The sequence below is a fragment of the Balaenoptera musculus genome, chromosome 14 (assembly GCF_009873245.2).
Source record: "Balaenoptera musculus isolate JJ_BM4_2016_0621 chromosome 14, mBalMus1.pri.v3, whole genome shotgun sequence".
Lineage (NCBI taxonomy): Eukaryota > Metazoa > Chordata > Mammalia > Artiodactyla > Balaenopteridae > Balaenoptera > Balaenoptera musculus.
In genome coordinates, this window is record NC_045798.1 from 28,830,260 (window position 1) to 28,849,957 (window position 19,698).

At 41.0% G+C, this 19,698-nt stretch overlaps 1 protein-coding gene across 1 annotated transcript in view; it reads left to right on the forward strand.

Annotated features, from left to right (window-relative positions):
• PTPN2 (protein tyrosine phosphatase non-receptor type 2) overlaps positions 1-19,698 on the forward strand; it is a 76,303-nt gene that overhangs the window by 17,479 nt on the left and 39,126 nt on the right. Inside the window, exon 3 of the mRNA XM_036874644.1 lies at positions 8,980-9,070. Coding sequence (XP_036730539.1) covers positions 8,980-9,070 — 91 coding nt within the window. The remainder of the gene's footprint in view (positions 1-8,979; positions 9,071-19,698) is intronic.

Genomic DNA, 19,698 nt, shown 5'->3' on the forward strand with positions numbered 1-19,698 from the left:
TGTAAGAAAGCACCAAACTGTCTTACAGAATGGCTGAACCATTTTGTATTCCCACCAGCAGAGAATAAGAGTTACTGTTGCTCTACATCCTTGTTATCATTTGGTGTTGTCAGTGTTTTAGATTTTGGCCATTCTAATAAGTGTCTTTGCCTATCTTTTTTTAAAAAATATTTATTTCTTTGGCTGTGCCGGGTCTTAGTTGCAGCATGCGGGCTCTTAGTTGTGGCGTGCGGATTCTGACCAGGGATTGAATCCGGGCCCCCTGCATTGGTAGCGTGGAATCTTAACCACTGGACCACCAGGGAAGTCCCAAGTGTCTTTGCCTATTTTTTAATTGTCTTTTTGTTGTTGAATTGTAGCAGTTCTTTAGATATTCTGGTTATTAATGTCTTGTCAGATACATGATATATAAATGTTTTCTCCCAATCTGGGAGTTTTCTTTTCACTCTTTATATAGTGTCATTTTATGCACTTAAGTCTTTAATTTGGATGAAGTCCAATTTATCTGTTTTTCTTTTGTTGCCTGTGCTTTTGGTGTCATAATTTAAGAAACCATTGCCAAATTCAAGATCATGAAGATTTTCAATTCCTTTGTTTTCTTCTAAGAGTTTCTTATAGTTTTAGCTCTTATATTTAGGTCTTTGATCCATTTTTAGTTAATTTTTGTGTAAGGTATATGGTAATAGTGCAACTTCATTATTTTGCATGTGGATGTCTCATTTTCCCAACACGATTTGTTGAAAAGACTGTCCTTTCCACATTGGATGGTCTTGGTCCCCTTGTTGAAAATCAGTTGACCATAGATCTGAGGGTTTCTTTCTTTCTTTCTTTTTTTAAAATTAATTAATTTATTTATTTATTTTTGGCTGTGTTGGGTCTTCGTTTCTGTGCGAGGGCTTGCTCTAGTTGCGGCAAGCGGGGGCCACTCTTCATCGCGGTGTGCGGGCCTCTCACTGTCGCGGCCTCTCTTGTTGCAGAGTACAGGCTCCAGACGCGCAGGCTCAGTAGTTGTGGCTCACGGGCCTAGTTGCTCCGCGGCATGTGGGATCTTCCCAGACCAGGGCTCGAACCCGTGTCCCCTGCATCAGCAGGCAGATTCTCAACCACTGCGCCACCAGGGAAGCCCCTTTCTTTCTTTTTCTAAAAAATATTTATTTATTTATTTGGTTGCACCCGGTGTTAGTTGTGGCAGGCGGGTTCCTTAGTTGTGGCTCGCAGCCTTTTTAATTGGGGCTCGCCGGTTCCTTTGTTGTGGCATGCGAACTCTTGGTTGCGGCATGCATGTGGGATCTAGTTTCCTGACCAGGGATCGGACCCGGGCCCCCTGTATTGGGAGAATGGAGTCTCAACCACTGCGCCACCAGGGAAGTCCCTCTGAGGGTTTATTTCTGAACTCTGTTGTATTCCATCGATCTGTGTCTATCTTTATGCCATACCACATGTGTTTGATTACTCTAGCTCTGTAAGTTTTGTAATCGGGAAGTGTGATTCCTCCAACTTTGTTATTCTTTTTCAACATTGTTTGGCTTTTCAGGGTCCCTTGAGTTTTCATATGAATTTTGGGATGAGTTTTTCCATTACTGTAAAATTGTCATTGGAATTTTGATAGGGATTACTTTGAATCAGTATAACACTTTGGGTAGCTCTGTCATCTTAATATTAAGTCTTCCAATCCATGAACATGAGGTATCATTCTGTTTATTTAGGTTGTCTTTAATTTCTTTCGGCCATGTTTTATAGTTTTTAGGGTACCAGTCTTTCACCTTTTTGGTTAAGTTTATTCTTAAGTATTCTTGATTCTGTTGTAAATGGGATTGCTTTCTTAATTTCATTTTTTTTGAATTGTCCATTGCTAGCGTATAGAAACACACCTGATTTTTGTGTGTTGATTTTGTGTTTTGCAACTTTGCTGAATTTGTTTATTAGCTCTAACAGTCGTTTTGTGGATTCTTTAGGGTTTTCTACACATGAGATCACATCATTTATAAATAGAGATAGTTTAACAACTTTCTTTCCAACTTGGATGCCTACTGTTTTTTTTTTTTTTGCCTAATTGCTCAGGTAGAACTTCCAGTACTATGTTGACTAGAAGTGGTGAAAGTGGGAATCCTTGTCTTGTTCCTGATCAATTAATTTTTTTTCCTAAATAACTGCTTGCTTTTATCATACTGTTTGTAGAATAATCCATCTTTCCTTCTCCCTGCCCCTCCATTTGCAACACCATCTTCATAATTTGCAGAATCCCTGTATGTGTGTTGGGTGAGTGAAGCATGAACAAATGCCTGCATAATCTGATCTCTCTCCACCTGTTCATCCTCATGACTTGCATTTCCGTCTTTCGTGTACTACAAGTCTTGTGTTGCTTATACTTCTTGCAAGACATCAGTTAATCATTCTTTCATTCATTTGTTACATACATTCACATCTTTCTGACTTTGCACAGCTCTTTTTCTGCTTGGACCCATCTTTCCCTGCTTGTTGACCTGACATCTGCCTGCTCATCCTTCAGGTCTGTTCATGCACTGTTATGCCCTCAGGCAAAAATAAATTCTCTTCCTGTGTTTACTTTAAATGTGAGCGCGCTTTTCTTATGCCACTTATTAGACTGCCTCCTTGATAGTTCCAAGGAAAAGTCTGAGGTCTGATTTTAGAGAGAAAATTGTCAGAGACAATTGTGCAAATAGTAGTAAAAATTGGCAGCAAGAACAGTAACAGAAAATGAGAAAAGGATATAATTTTGTAGGTCTTTAATTCCATGCAGTAGAAGCTTTTTTGTTGTTCTTATTGATCACTGAAATGCCCAAAACACAGTAATAAGAAAAAATCCACATTATTATTTGACACTAGAGAAGGGTCCCACCCACAAAGGGTCCCTTTGAGACTCAGAGGATTCTGATAGTAAACAGTGTGAGCGTCAAAACCTTGGGTAAGGGTTGATCCTTTCTGTAAAGATGAACAAACAAATGCTAGACATACGAAGAACTCAGCACTTGAAGAAAATGAGACTGTATCATTTAGAATATGCCAAATAGTATAAAAAAAGAGGGAAAAGTGGGATTCAGATTCCCAATATGACAAGTGCAGATTGTAAAAATAAAATAAGCTGAGAACAGGAAAGAGTTCTTGAAGTTATAGAATGTGACTGTTAAAAAATTCAGGACTCACTAGCAGAATAGATAGTGCACAATACCAAGTTAGCTTGGAAAAAAACCTCGCAGAATTTAGGAAGAAGGTATTTTAAATGAATAGTAAGAGAGCATTTAAAACACAGGAAGTTCTCAACTCTGTGATCGGAGTTCCTGGAAGAGAGAGCAGAGGAGACAGATGAAGCAATAACTGAAGTAATAGTGGAAGAACATCTCTGAGCTGAGGAACACCTTGAGTCTCAAGGTCAGAGTCTCCACCAGGAATATATTTGAAAGGCATAAAAACCAGGATGCGTTCTGATGAGTTTTCTAAGTATTCAGGGTAAAGAAAAAACGAGAAGTTATCTTTAGGGAAGAACAAGTCAGATTTGCATCAGTTCCTTTCCAGATCCTTAGGAAAAGGAGGTGTTGGGCAATCTTAATATAGTCAGCTCACACATGTATGTAAATTTCAAATACAGCTGAGGAGCTGAATGAATTGTTCTCCCAAATAGCAGCTCAGTTCCATTTATTGGTTTGTTATGCCTTTGTTTATGTCATATATTACCATTCCAGGAGACTGTATGAGTTTATGCGACCACTGGCATGAGTGCCTTTCTTTTAAATGGCTGCACAGTATTCATTTGGATGCACCATGATTTGTACAACCAATCTTTTCCCTGACATTGAACATTTAGGTTATTTCTAGACTTTCAACGTCATAAATAACTCCATGAAAGACACTGGTGCATGAGTTAGCTACATTTTGGATCATTGCCACTAAGAAAGAGATAACTAATGAGTCAATTATTCCTAGCTTTTTTGAGCAAAAATCATATAAAAATCAATAGGATTAAAATTTTTATTTTGGTTAAATTATTCTTTAAAACAAAGCTCTTCCCCATTTAAATTTAGCTTTAATTAAAGGTGGGAGTGGGCACTAGATTAGAACAGTGGTTCTCAACTGGGTGTTGGTGGGGTGTATTGGTGGTAGATTTTGCTGTCCGGGGACATGTCAGAAGAGAATTTTGGTGGTCACATCTGGGGGAGGGGGTGCTACTGCCAATCTAACAAGTAGAGACCGGGCACTGCTGTTAAACATCCTGCCAGGCACAAGAGGGCCCACAACAGGATTAGTTATCTAGCCCAAATGTCAGCACTGCTGAGGTTGACAGGTTTTACTGCTAACAGAGACATCCTTTGTGTATTTAGGGCCAGTATTTATGGGTTCTCTCTGCTATAGGAGGGGAACATTTCAGCATCAGAACATCAGTAGAGGCTTATTTTGCCGAATATGATAGACCTAGGGAATAGTTCAGCACTTGCCTTTCCCGTCCCCATTTTGAGAAACACCTTGTATTTTATTGCTCACATAAAGTGCTTATAAAATTGTTTATTTTTGTGTCTTGGGTGGTCCTGAAAATGCCTCATCAGTGTCAGATCTAGTTATTGTTGAGATTTGCCTCTACTGTGTGTATTAGAGACCTGCATTTAGCTGCTTGGAAAGAAAATCAGGCAACAACAAACAGGGACTTCCATTTCTCGTGTGATGAGAATTCTGGAGATAAGAGTCCAGAGCGGTTACTGTGGCTCCATCAAGTCATCGATGACCCAGTCTCCTCTATTTCTGCTTGGCCTTCCTCAGGATGTGCTTTTACCTTGGGGTCACCAGACAGCTCCTGCCCTTTCCCACCCCTTGCCCCCCACATCAGAGCCTGTATTCAGCTGAGCCAGCCCTTTTGATCAAAGCTGTCCTGCATCCCAACCTAGTGATTTCTGCTTATTCCCATTGATTGGTCAGAACTGTGTCCCATGACTATTCTTAGTTGTACGAGAGGCTGGGAAATTCAGGCTCTTAGTTGGGGTCTTTGAAAGTCAGAAAATACATTCAGAAACCTTTAGTAAGAAAGAATCGATGTTGGAATAGGCAACTAGTACGTACCTCTGGAGCCACTTTCTAAAGTACTAGGGTTCTTCCTAAATGCACTGAAATTAAAGAAAGGTAAAGGGGAACAAATAATAATGATAACATTAGAAATTTGAGAAAATGAACTCTGTAAGAATTCTGTCTTTTAAAAAAAAGTAACCGAGAAAATGTATCTCTTTTATGGTGTTGTAAATTAAGATCTCTTCCCTACCCCAATACTTGGGGCCCTGCCCTATTCTTTTTTTGCAATATCAGTAATGATTAGTTATTGTGTACACAAAAAAACATTTTTTAGGCTAAAAACTGGAAACAGCAACCAACAGATGGACTTAACTGTGGAAAATGGGTGTATAAGCATAACAGGAGTACTGAAGAAGGGCTTGTATAATACCCTTTTAAAAATTGTTTTATATTTTAGTTGTAGGAGTTTTCTAAAAAAATATATTCTGGATATTAATCCCTTATCAGATATATGATTTGCATCTGTTTTCTCACAATCTGTGTGTTGCAACAACTTTTTGATGTGATTTTAAAACTAGTTATTAGCATTAAGACTGATATTACACTAGTATTTGTTACTATTTTAGCTAGTTTATTTTTAAGTAATATATAGACTAAAGAATATGTGAATATATGGTTTAAAATTTAAATGGCACAAAAGGTTTCCAATAAAAAGCAGTTAGAAAAAAAAAAAAAAAAGCAGTTAGAATGACGGAAGGTTACTTTGGAAAGGAGAGAGGAGCAGGGTAGAGAAAAGCTGTGTCTGATGTACTTTATACCTTTTCTAAGAAAAGAGATTTGAAACAAATATGGCAAAAGTAGTAACAGATGTTTAATCTCACTGGTGGGAACATGGGTGTCCTATTATCTATATTTTTTTGTTTTAAATATTTTATAATTAAAGCAAGTTTTTAGTTATATAAATCTCTACCCTCCCCTAGATGTTCGGTCCCCCAGTCTTCCGCCCCACAAGTTACTAGTATTTTGACTCCTTCTAGAATTATTCATTGTGTCCTCAGGCATAGTTATGTTTGAGTGGATGGAGGTGGGAGCTACTCAACGTCTTTCATACCTTTTTCACAGTGTGTCCTTGAGACCATCCCACACAAGTGTTTGCAGCACTTGTGTCCCCCTTTCCTGGTTCCCTCCTGTCCCCCTGCTTCCCCTCACCTCTACTTTACTCCCGCAGGGCACTGAGGTTGCTGCCAGTTTTCCACTGTTACGTACAGTGAACATCCTGGTACACACAGGTATATGGCTGTATGCAATATAAATTCCTGGAGGCAAAATTGGTGGCTCAAACTTATAACCTTATCAGATTGTTCTCGCAGAAACATTACAGCAGTATACGCTCTGCAGCAAACTGTTGGAGCGCTTTTTCACTCTCCTCACCTGCCTGATGTTCTTAGAATTTCTTATTCTTGTCAGTTATTTTCTCTGCATTTGATGCAGAAGACCTCTCAACATGCATGTTTTAGTATTATTTTAAATTAATGTTTTTCTTTTATATCAATTATTAACTTGGAATATAAAATTACTTGTACTCTGTAGTGTTTCAACTCTGAAGTGTTTGAGATTATACAGATATAAGCCAAGACCTAAATGTGTTTAACTTTACATATAAAACTTATTATTTGACATTTAAAAACTTTTATAATTAATCAGTGGAAATGAAGCTTTATTTCTTTTTTCATCTAGTCACAGTAATTTGTTATGATATGCTTTCATGGAAAAGTATTTGAAGCTAAAAGGTAATATTTCTGTCCAACTTATTGTATGAGGCTAATAGAGCTTTGATACTAAAACTGAATAAATTGCACGGGACAAGAAAATTAGAGGTCAATTCAACTTAAAAATATAGATGCATACATTTTAAAATAATGGTGGTACACCCAAACAATAGAATATCATTCAGCACTAAGAAGAAATGAGCTATCAAGCCGTGAAAAGACATGGAGGAACCTTAAATGCATATTTATGCATATCTAAATGAAAATCTATTATTGTAATTCAATACATTACCAGATTAAAGCAGAAAAGTTAAGATCATATCCATGAATGCAGGGTAAACATTGAGTAAAATTCAACACCCATTCATGATGAAAGAAACATTTAGTAAACTAGAAATTACTGAGGGGAACCTTCTTAACCTGAAAAGGGTATCCACCAGAAACCTAAAGCAAATATTACACTTAGTGGTTAAACCTTAGAAGCAGTTCTTTCAAAATCAGGGAAAAAATATTTCTGTTTGACATTGAATAAGAGGTCCTAGCCAATGCAATTAGATTAGAAAAAGAAATAAGAGGTATGAATGAGAAATATGAAGTATAAGAGAGACAGAATTATCACTGTTTGCTGGTATTGAGAGACTCAGAACCAGCTACCAAATGTTAGAGAGCTTAGCAAGATTGCTGGGTGTGAGAGTAGCATTAAAAAGTCAGTAGCAACAATTGTAACGTGTATGTGTGTGTTTCTGTTCCTGTGTGTGTGGCAGATTGCATTTTCCAAAAGGACTGAACCAACATATGTTGAACCCCCATGCTTTTTGCACAAAGAGGCTGTGATTTCTTGCACCGAGAGGTGGTCTTTGTTCCCTACTCTTGGGTATTGGAAGGCCCGTTGGGTAAAAATATGAGCTAGAAAGTTACCTGTCCTAGGGCTGTTGGGTGGTGGCAGGCAGGATGGTAGGAAAATTATCTGAATAATTTATTTATGCTTAATTTATAAAATTACCTGGTGCCTAACTTTTTTTTAATGGATTAATTTATTTATTTAATTTTATTTTTGGCTGAGTTGGCTCTTCGTTGCTGTGCGCGGGCTTTCTCTAGTTGCAGCGAGCGGGGGCTACTCTTCATTGTGGTACGCGGGCTTCTCATTACGGTGGCTTCTCTTGTTGCGGAGCACGGGCTCTAGGCATGCAGGCATCAGTAGTTGTAGCACATGGGTTCAGTAGTTGTGGCTCGCGGGCTCTAGAGCGCAGGCTCAGTAGTTGTGGCACACAGGTTTCATTGCTCCGCGGCATGTGGGATCTTCCTGGACCAGGGCTTGAACCTGTGTCCCCAGCATTGGCAGGCGGATTCTTAACCGCTGCACCACCAGGGAAGTCTTGGTGCCTAACTTTTAAAATACTGTTTCTCCAGGCATGGTAGTGTGAGCAAAAGCCCAAATTAATTTTTTCTGTTAATGCATACTCTTTGGGTTTTTTTTTGGTATGTTTCTGTTTTTACCTGAATTCTCAGAATAATGTTCCACTTGGGAGAAAAAGCTGGTCATGATGGATACAGCAAGTAGCTGAGTGCCTAGTGCAGGCATACTGGCGCAGAATTTCTTCTGTAGTGGAATACCAAGAACCATAAGGGTCCTAAAATGAGCATTTGTAGCTCTAGAAATAAAATTTGAGAATACCTGGGCTCAGAATAAAGTAACAGTTATATGGCATGAAGATAAAGAAATAGATTAAAATTTTAAGATAGAAGCTCTGAAATATAGGTAGATAATATTCAGAGAGTTTAGTTGGAAATTTGAGTATGATGTGGTAACCTTAGATTCCTCCTTTGCATCAGTTGTCACATAAACTGTTAACGTTGCTGTAGGTGTTGAACATGGCAGGCAGTGAACGTGTATGAGAGCAGAGCCTTCTGCCTGAAGGAACTTGGTTCAGTCCTGGGGTCTCACGCTTACTAGCTCTGGGACCTTTGGTAGATCATTTAACCCCTGAAAGCCTGTCACCCCTGACATACAAAATGGGGAAGATAATCTTTCCCACTGGTGTGAGAATTGAATGAGATCATGTCGATGATGTGCTTTGCATAGTACTTGACCTATCCTAAGTGCTCAGTGAAAGTTATTTTATAGTGGCTGGGAAAGTATCTGTTTTGCAATATAAAATTTAAGAGAAATATTAAAATATATTTTTGTTATTTTAAGGAAATTCGCAGTGAGTCACATGACTATCCTCATAGAGTGGCCAAGTTTCCAGAAAACAGAAATCGAAACAGATACAGAGATGTAAGCCCATGTAAGTACTTGTGGGGGGTGTGAGTGTGTGTGTCGTAGGAGGCGGGACATGGTGGAAAAGGTTGGGGTCGGGGTTGGTAAGTATGGTGATTTTTTTTTTTCATATTAACATATGTTCTTCAAAGAAAATTTTCAAGGCATAAAATAGTAGAAGGCAGGAAAATTGCCCATAATTATTTCCTCTTCCAACACGGCCACCATTAATTGATATATTTCTTACCATCCTTTTTTCTTACACATGATTTTTCTCTTTTCAAAATAATTGTAATCATATATGTGTGTATGTATAGTCATATATATCTACTTCTTTTCATATTATTCCATAGCTTTTATAAGTATTACTTAAAATATTTATTGGTGTAATTTGTTTTTTTCCCCCGAATTACAAAAGTAGTGTGTATTCATTACTACTTGAAAAGTTTTAAAACATAGAAATGTGTAAAGGAAAAACTCTCATCATTTAAAAACAAGCAAATACTATTGGGTTTATATTCTTTTGGTATTTGTCTGTGTAAATGTGTATGTACATTCTTTTAAATTCAGCTGGAATCCTGCACGCACTGACCTGCAGCTTTTCTCCCTTGTGGCCGCATGTTGTAGACGTTTCCTGTCGTGGACACAGTCTTTTAGTGGCTTCCACAGTGGCTTTGGGGAGGTCAATCTTTATGTAACAGTTCCCTGTGGTTGGACTTAGATTCTGCTGTGCATGTGCATGTACATGCACGCGCGCACGCACACACACACACACACACACACAGGGTTTTGTGAACAGTTGTAACACCAGGGCTTTAAAAATGTGTTCATCAAGTGATTTTATTTTTGTTCTGACCGATCCCACCTTCAGATATTGAATTAGGCTGCCTTACTGCTCAGAGGATCCCCATGTTTGGTTTCAGTGGGTGAGCGTAGGCATCCTCTTTAGGGCTGCTGGTGTGCTGCGTTTGTGTTCGATGCCGGGTGCCTCCTCAGGGGCCTCATGCTCCACCATCACCTCTCTTCTTCATAGCTTCAACCTCTTTCTAATAACTCTCTTCCCTTATTATTCAGATGTGCTCCAATCTCTTCTGACCTCAAACCCCATATCGCACTCCAGCTATCGCTTTGTCACCTACACAGACACAGGCGTGTGCACACACACACACACACACACAGAATCTTAGAAGCGTGCACCACCCTGTCTGTCTCTCCACTCTCATCACCCACGCGTTCTTCAGCCATGGTTCTACCCCAGCCTCCCCACTGAAACTTTTATTCTGAAGTACTGTGCGCTTTCTAGTTTTCTAATGCAATGAGGGACTTTCCATCGGTGTCTTTTCTTATCCTTCTGTGACTTTCGACATTGTCAACCATGCCTTCCTTCCCTAAGTCCATATTTTTCTTGATTTTGCTGTTACTTCTCTGGCTGATCACGCCTTTTCAGAACTTCTCTTCCTCAATTGTCTTTGTCTTCAGAGCTCTGTCTGTGCCTCTGTCTCCCCCTTGTCTACTTGTGTGAGTGGCCTCATTTTCTGTGAGTTCAGTTGCCATCTCTCTGCTTCTGACCCCAGATCTCATCTGCAGCCTACATTTCTATTCTCGGCTACAGACCCACTTATGCACTTCTCTGTCTTGATGTGCTGTAGCCACCTCAGGCTCAGAATTCCTTCCCCACAGTCCCTCAGTCCCAGCCCTAATCTGTGCTTTCTGCTTTATCCCCATGTTCGTAAGGGCTACCACTAGCTGCACACTTGCTGCAGCTAGAAACTCAGACCTCTCTTCCCTCATTCATCTCCCACATCTGGTTGGTGACTAAGTAATTATAATTCCATTTCCACAGTATATTTCAAATCTGTTCTCTGTTCATACTGGCTTGGTTCAGGCCTGGGTTATTACAGCAGCCTCTTAACTAGTCTCCGTTCTGTTCCCACCTCAGTCCGACCCCCACACGGTATCCAGAGCAATCTCTGTGTGATGCAGGTCTGTCCTCCACTCCTGTCTTCAGTAGTGCTCCTCAGTTTTATGAAAAGTTAAAGTGCTTTAGTGTTACCATACAAGGCCTTTTGTAGCCATTTTCCTACAAATTGTTTGTTTTGGTGACTCACTTGGCACCAATGTGCCCTGTTTTTAACAGTTTTCGAATGTCATTCCCGTTTGGAATAGGCTTCCTCTTTCTTTGACCAACTTCACTCAAAGTCCTCTTCCCGCAAATACCATCTAAACAACCACTTCCCAGGGGTGTTATCCTCACACAGGAGAGGAGGTCATGGACCTGGTGACTCCCACTAAATCCAGGTGGACCTGGGAATAGGTATTTTTTCAAAGTTCCTGAGGTGATGCTGGTATACCTTTCTTGATTGAGAGTTGTTACATCATTTCCATACAGAGTCCCGTACAGTTGTTGGCTTGGTTCATAAAATGTGTATTGAAAACCAGCTGCATGTCCGCCATTGTGCTGTGCCTGAGAGGACCGTGAGTCCACGTGCCCTGCCTGCCAACAACATACGTGCAGTGGCGGGGGGCAGGGGTGTGTGTACGTGCCTGCTGTGCTTTGTGTGTCAGGAGATGGTGCAGTACTGGTGGAGCCGAGAAGAGGCCCTCAGCTCTGCTTAAGGAGTTAGGGGCGGCTTTTAAGATAATTTTTTTTTTTTTTACTTTATTAAAATAGTCTATTTTAAACCAGCAATTATTTTTCATATAAAGAATTTCTAACACCCATACAGGAAATAAACATAGATAATACTGAGTGCAAAGCAGGCAATGACATGTTTGTAAGCAATCAAAAGGAATTGTTTTTTGTTTGTTTGTTTTTAATTCAGAATCACAGATCTTTTAGATTTTGATTCATCAAGTCTGGAAATGTATTTTTAAACAAACTCCTTACGTGATTCTTATATGCTCAGCTTGAAACTACATTTGGAGGTATGAATATGAGGTACATATTCAAAGAGGGGTATTTTGTTGGGGTTTTTTTTTCCTCTAATATTTATTTATTTATTTATTTTGGCTGTGCCGGGTCTTAGTTGCAGTTCACGGGATCTTCGTTGTGGTGTGTGGGCTTCTTAGCTGTGGCATGCATGCAGGATCTAGTTCCCTGACCAGGGATTGAACCCGGGCCCCCTGCATTGGGAGCTCGGAGTCTTACCCTCTGGATAGCCAGGCAGGTCCCAAAGAGGGGTATTTTGAAATAGAAAGAATTTTAAGAAGTCTACAGTCTTTGTATAATTGCCATGACTGAAAAGATGCCTTATTTGTTTCACTTAACCATGAGGTAATTGTAGAAGAGATCGGCCAGAAGGTGGTTGGTTGAGAAAAGAAAGGTTATAGTCATCACTTTGAGAATTGTATTTGTACTGTTAGAGACAGCTGCCAGATTTTGAAATATTCCTTACTATATTTGCTTTGCCTGTAGAAATCCCAGTTTACTATTTGATCTAAAAGGAAGTACCAGCCTTCTCTTGTCAAAATTGGTGGTGAAAGAGTAGTTTTTTGTTTTGTTTTGTTTTTTGTGATAAAAACACATACCATAAATTTACCCTTTTAACAGTTTTTAGGTGTCCATCACGGTGTTGTTGGCTGTATGCACATTGTTGTATGACAGCTCTTGTCATCTTGTATGACTGAAACCCTCCCCCCTCCCCCAGCCCCTGGCAGTCACCATTCTACTTTCTCTTTCTCAGAGTCTGATCACTTTAGGTGCCTCATAGAAATGGAATCATACAGTGTTTCTTTTTGTGATTGGCTTATTTCACATAGCATAATGCCCTCAAGGTTCATCCATCAGTGTTTAAAGTAACACGTGGACTTCTCATTCCAGTAGTGTGGCAGATTAGATAGTCCATAGTTTCTTACTGCTGCAAAACAAGAACACACTTTTTAAATAAATTGCTAGGTGGGGAGGAAGTAAGGAAGACATCCAGGCTTTCTGTGCTCCCCACCTCCTAAAAAAGATCTCAGCAAATGGCATAGCTACTCTGAATGCACATGGCAGTATCAGCTGTGACATTTGTATTCACCTAATAAAATAGTCTCAAGGTATATAAGGCAAAAATGAATAGAATTACAGAAAGAAATTGACAATTCTATATTCACAGACTTTTTTTCATTTATTTATTTAATTTATTTTTATTTTTGGCTGTGTTGTGTCTTTGTTGGTGCGTGTGGGCTTTCTCTAGATGTGGCGAGCGGGGGCTACTCTTCGTTGTAGTGCGCAGGCTTCTCATTGCGGTGGCTTCTCTTGTTGCGGAGCACAGGCTCTAGGCGCGCAGGCTTCAGTAGTTGTAGCTCGCGGGCTCTAGAGCACAGGTTCAGTAGTTGGGGCGCACGGGCTTAGTTTCTCCGTGGCATGTGGGATTTTCCTGGACCAGGGCTCGAACCTGAGTCCCCTACATTGGCAGGCGGATTCTTAACCACTGCACCACCAGGGAAGCCCGTTCACGGACTTCTTAAAGCAAAATATTAGTAAAGAAGTAGAAGATTTGGACCACACAGTTAAGCTTTATTTAATAAGAAAAATATATAAAACGTTATATATAGAACCTATTCTCCAACAATTAGAGAATTCACATTCTTCTAGGACTGACATGGAATATTTGTAATTGACTAGGCTGTAAAAGTAACTCTTAAAACAGTTTAAGAATTACTGTCTTACAGGCCATGTTCTTTGACCATAATGCAATTAAATTATAGATTATTAATAAAAAGATTAAAATTCCTATAAATTTGGAGATTTAAAGATTTCTAAATGATTCATGGGTTAAGAAGAAATCATAATGGAAACTGAAAAGTGAACAATAGGTAAAATTCTACTTATCAGAACTTGCATAAAGCAGCAAAAAGAGTACTGCAAAAAAATACACTGTCTTAAATGTTTGTATTAAAACAAAAGGCTGAAAATTAAAGTGCTAAGTGTCTAACCTAATTTAGAGTAAAAGTAACAGAATAAAAACCAAGAAAAGAAAAAGCAGAAAGGAAATAATACAAAAATAAAAGAAGAGTAGAAATCAAAGGACCAAACAAAACCAAATATTAGTTCCTTGATAAGACTAATAAACTGGCAAGATTGAGCAAGAAAAATAAAACAAACATAGAAACCAGAGAGACAGGGACTTCCCTGGTGGTCCAGTGGCTAAGACTCCATGCTCCCAATGCAGGGGGCCCGGGTTGAATCCCTGGTCAGAGAACTAGATCCCGCATGCCACAACTAAAAGATCCCGCATGCCTCAACTAAAAAATCCCACATTCCGCAACAAAGATCCTGCATGCCACAACTAAGACCCAGCGCAGCTAAATAAATAAATAAATAAATAAATAAATAAACAAACAAATACATACATACATACAGTAAATATTTAAAAACAAAACAGAAACCCCAGAAAGACAGAGACAGGTCCATATAAACAATATTAGGAGAAAAAAGGGGAACATCAATACAGATGTAAAAGGAATTAAAAAGCTAGAGTACTGCAAACAATTATGGCAATAAATGTGATCAGTTAGAAGAAATGGAACAGACTCCTGGAAAAATAGAATTTACCAACACGGATTAAAGGAGAGGTGTGGAGTCTAAGTAGACCTGTGACAACTAAATAAATTAATTAAAAAAATATTTCCACTAAGAAAACACTGGAAATAGATGCTTTAACAGGTGTGTCTTTTTAAGTAAAATAAATAAATATTTATTTATTTATTTTTTATTTTTTATTTTTTTAAATTTTATTTATTTTTGACTGTGTTGGGTCTTCGTTGCTGCACGGGGCTTTCTCTAAGTTGCGTTGCGGCGAGCAGGGGCTGCTCTTCATTGTGGTGCGCGGGCTTCTCATTGCAGTGGCTTCTCTTGTTGCAGAGCACAGGCTCTTAGGCGCGCAGGCTTCAGTAGTTGTGATGCACGGGCTTAGTTGCTCCGCAGCATGTGGAATCTTCCTGGACCAGGGCTCGAACCCGTGTCCCCTGCACTGGCAGGCGGATTCTTAACCACTGCACCATCAGGGAAGTCCCAACAGGCGTGTCTTAATAATAATAAAAACTCTCCCCGAGAACAGAAAAAGAGAATACTCCTCAATTCCTTTTGTGAGGCTATTAGATAATTTGGATGTCCAAACCAGAAAAGTTTAGTGAGGAATAAAAGTTACAGGCATATCTACCTCATGAATGTAGATGTAAAAATCCTGAAGAAAGGTTAGCAAACTGAATACAGCAGTGTCTGTATTAAGTTTATTTTAGCAATGTAAGGGTGGCTTAGCATTAGACAGTCTTATAAATGTAATTAACGTTAGTAACAAGGCAAAGGAGAAAAAGCCATATGAATATCTCAATAGATGCAGAAAGATTATTTAAAGTCAGTTCTTGCTCCTGATTAAAAACAAATAATGTATCAAACTAGAAACAGAAGGAAACTTCTGTAACTAACATGAGAGGACACCTACAGTCACATCACTTTTTTTTTTAATTTTTATTTATTTATTTATGGCTGTGTTGGGTCTTCGTTTCTGTGTGAGGGCTTTCTCTAGTTGCGGCAAGCGGGGGCCACTCTTCATCACGGTGCGCGAGCCTCTCATTATCGCGGCCTCTCCTGTTGCGGAGCACAGGCTCCAGACACGCAGGCTCAGTAATTGTGGCTCACGGGTCCGGTTGCTCCGCGGCATGTGGGATCTTCCCAGACCAGGGCTCGAACCCGTTTCCCCTGCATTGGCAGGCAGACTCTCAACCACTGCGCCACCAGGGAAGCCCCCCATCACTCTTAATGATAACGTGTTACAAACATTTTTTAAAACTCGAGGACAAGACAAGTGTGCCCACAAGTACCACTTCCACTTAACATTGTACTTTGGATCCCGGACACTACAGTAAGAGAAGAATAAGAAACGAAGGCATAAGGATTGGGAACTGCTGCTGTGTAACTAACCCCCTCAAACCCTAACAGTAACTCGCCACGTCTGGAATCGGAAGGCTGACTGGACGCAGGCGGGTCTTGCTCACCATCTCCCAGGCAGCATAGCTCAGGTGGTGGCCAGGCTGTGTTGCCTGGACCCTCACCCAGTGGTAAACCGTCAGCTGCAGCACCTGCACGTGGCATCTCCACGTGACCTGGACTTCCTCACCAGTAGCCCCTGAGTTGCAGGAGTGAGCATCCTTAGAGTCTAGCTGGGAGCTGCACTGCCTGTGTCACCTCTCCTTTGAAGTCACACATCACCTGCACCACATTCTGTTCATTAGGGCGAGGTACCACGCCATCTGGATTCAAGAGGGGAGAGTTGTCACAAAGAACTGTGGGCATGTTTTAAAACTATTACAGTTATGAATTATATGGTGTTTTTCTTCATAGATAATCCAGAAAATTCACAGACAAATCAAATAATTAATAAACATTTTGATAGTCTCAGAATTATAAGACAATAGAGTTTCAATTTATGAAAACAGATTTTTATACATGACAAGAATGTGCTTGTCATCTTTCTTGCTAAGCACACTTAGATAAAAACTATCGTATAATAGTAATCAGAATAAGTATAGATATAACTTAAATGTTATGGTAACTCTTCTATAAATATTTGCTAACATTCGTCCTCATCACATCTAAAGTTTAAAAATAAAGACTGGGACTTCCCTGGTGCCTGCCAGTGCAGGGGACATGGGTTCGAGCCCTGGTTTGGGAAGATCCCACGTGCCGCAGAGCAACTAAGTTCGTGCGCCACAACTGCTGAGCCCGCGTACCACAAGTACTGAAGCCTGCGTGCCTAGAGCCTGTGCTCCGCAACAAGAGAAGCCACTGCAATGAGAAGCCCATGCACCGCAAGGAAGAATAGCCCCTGCTCGCCGCAACTAGAGAAGGTCCTCGGGTAGCAATGAAGACCCAACGCAGCCATAAATAAATAAATAAATTAATTAATTAATTAATAATAAAAAAATTTTTTAATCATTAAAAAAAAAATAAAGACTAAATGCACTTATTCTCAAAATCCATCGTGTAGACAGCTCTTTTACTTAAAAGTTTTCTCATTAACTGTTAGGATTTTGACCTGTGGTTCTATCTTCGTTTTTGGTTTTTGGTGAAGAGTTCTTAACATATCAAAAGCACAGTCCACAAAAGAAAAAAATCAACAAATTGGGCTAAACCAAAATTTAAAACTTTTGCTTTGTGAAAGGCCCCGTTAGTAGGATGGAGAGACGAGGACAGAGTGGGAGAAAATATTAATAAACCACAAATAACTCATATCTAGAATATATACAGAACTCTGAAAATACAGCAGTAAAAATCCCAAACAGTCCAGTTCAGAAATGGGCAGAAGATGATGAACGTAGATGGCACATAAGCACGCGAAAAACATCACTAACCATTAGGGAAAAGCAAATTAAAACCATGGTGGTGAGTGATTGTGACACACGTACTAGAGGAGCTGAAATGACAGGGCCACGGACTCCAAGGACGCAGAGAGAAGCTGGATCTCCTACACAGCGAGGAGGACGGAGGATGGTGGACGGTGCGGCCGCTCTGGAACGTGGTGTGGCAGCTTCTTGATTACCTTATATGACGCAGCCGCCGCACTCCTGGACATTTATCTCCGAGAATTGCAACCTTATGTCCACACAGAAATGTGAACATGGGTGTTCAGAGCAGCTTTGTTTGTAAGAGCTCCAAATTGGAAACGACCCAAGTGTCCATCAGTGGGTAAGTGGTCAACACACCGTGGTTCTTTTGTTCCTGCCGTGGGAAGCTCCCCGTGCCCTGCAGCGGCTTGGGTGGGCCCCAGAGGACTCCCACTGAGCAGAGTCCAGTCTCAAGGTTACCTCCTGCGTGATTCCATTTATACAGCGTTCTGGGAATGGTGCCGCCGTTGCAGGAGAGGGCAGATCACTGGGTCAGGACAGGGTCGGGGAAGAGACTCTGAAAGGGGGGGGCACAGAGGAGCTTGTGGTGGTGGGTGCATGAGTTTGCGCACGCGATAAAACCGCTCCACACGAGTGATGCCTGCAAAACAGGAGACGGGGATCAGGTCTGAGGGTTATTCCAGTGTCTTTCCAGGTTTCTGGATTTCACAGCCTTCCTGAATCGGGTCCTGGGCAGGGCGCTGTGCGAGGTGGGGGTGGGATGTGGTGAACTTGTCAGGGTCCCTGGCCACGCCGATGGCTGAGGCCTGGGTGCTGAGCGGGCTGGAGCCTCGTCACGTCAGGCCCTGCCTGTAGCCACCGCGTCACATGGACAGCTCTGGTGTTGGAGCTGCGCCGGGGCTGCAGGGAGAGCCCTTAAGTCAGTGAGGAAGCCGGGCACATCCTCCAGGACCATCCGTTATACTCAGAACGGGCACTGGGGGAAGGAGTGGTTGATATATTAAAATACAGATACATAGCAAAGTAGAATTTTGAAGTTTCTGTAAATTTTTAAGATAAAGTAGGACTTTTTGAGGAGTTCTGTACTTGACTCGTTTAGGGTATAAATGAGGGCCAGTCAATAGAAATAGTGGAGAAGGACGAGTGTAGTCTGGCCGTTCCCTCTTAATGGATGAGAAAGAGGCCCAGGAGACCAGTGCTGGGTTTCGGGTCCTGGGCCCGCACCTCCGGGGGCCGCCCTGCTCCGTGCAGGTCACAGCGGCTTCTTCGGCCATGGGGGCCAGTGGAGCCAGAGCAGACCCTAGGGCCACACCCACGCCCCTTCGCCTCCCTCACTGTTCTCTCTCATCTGGCCACATGATTCCAGTTGCCTCTACTAAAAAGTCCTGAAGCTTTCTGAGCTCTTGTTTTTTGCTAAATTACTTTACTTCTCAAGTCAGCTGTAGTTTCATCTCCTGCTGACGTTTAGAGTGTTTTTTTTGTTTGTTTGTTTGTTTTTATACCTGCCCCTTTCCCCCTTTTTGAAATGTTTGAAAACAGTACTCTTTTTCTTTTTTTTAAATTTATTTATTTATTTTTGGCTGTATTGGGTCTTCATTTCTGTGAGGGCTTTCTCTAGTTGTGGCAAGTGGGGGCCACTCTTCATTGCGGTGCGTGGGCCTCTCACTATCGCGGCCTCTCTTGTTGCGGAGCACAGGCTCCAGATGCGCAGGCTCAGTAGTTGTGGCTCATGGGTCTAGTTGCTCCGTGGCATGTGGGATCTTCCCAGACCAGGGCTCGAACCTGTGTCCCCTGCATTAGCAGGCAGATTCTCAACCACTGCGCCACCAGGGAAGCCCCTAGAGTGTTTTAATAGTGACATGTGATTCTAAAAAAATTCTACCACAGCTTAACAGTTTGAATATGAACATTTTCTGGAATTCATTGTATAAACAATGCTTGACCACTTGCCAGCCTAAATTGTTATGACACCGTGCTGGTAGGTGCTACGAGAAAACGGAAGTAGAAGCCCCTTTTCTCTGATAGTTGGATTTAGGAGTTGAGACTAATAAATCAGTACAGGATCTCTCAACTCTGAACCTAAGTTTCAGGTGCTTCTCTTCCCTTTGTTCACGGGGCTTGTGCCGCAGTCGCCATCCCCAGACGTGAGGCATGTACCCATCACAAAGCCTTCACTCTTCTCTGTGCGTGGCACACTCTTGACCCAAATATTCATGTGGCTGACCTCCTCTAAGTCTTTGCTTCAGTGTCACTGTCACAGTGAGGCCCAGCCTGACCACCTGTTTAGAATTGGCAACCTGTCCCCCTTCCCAGCACAGCTGCCCT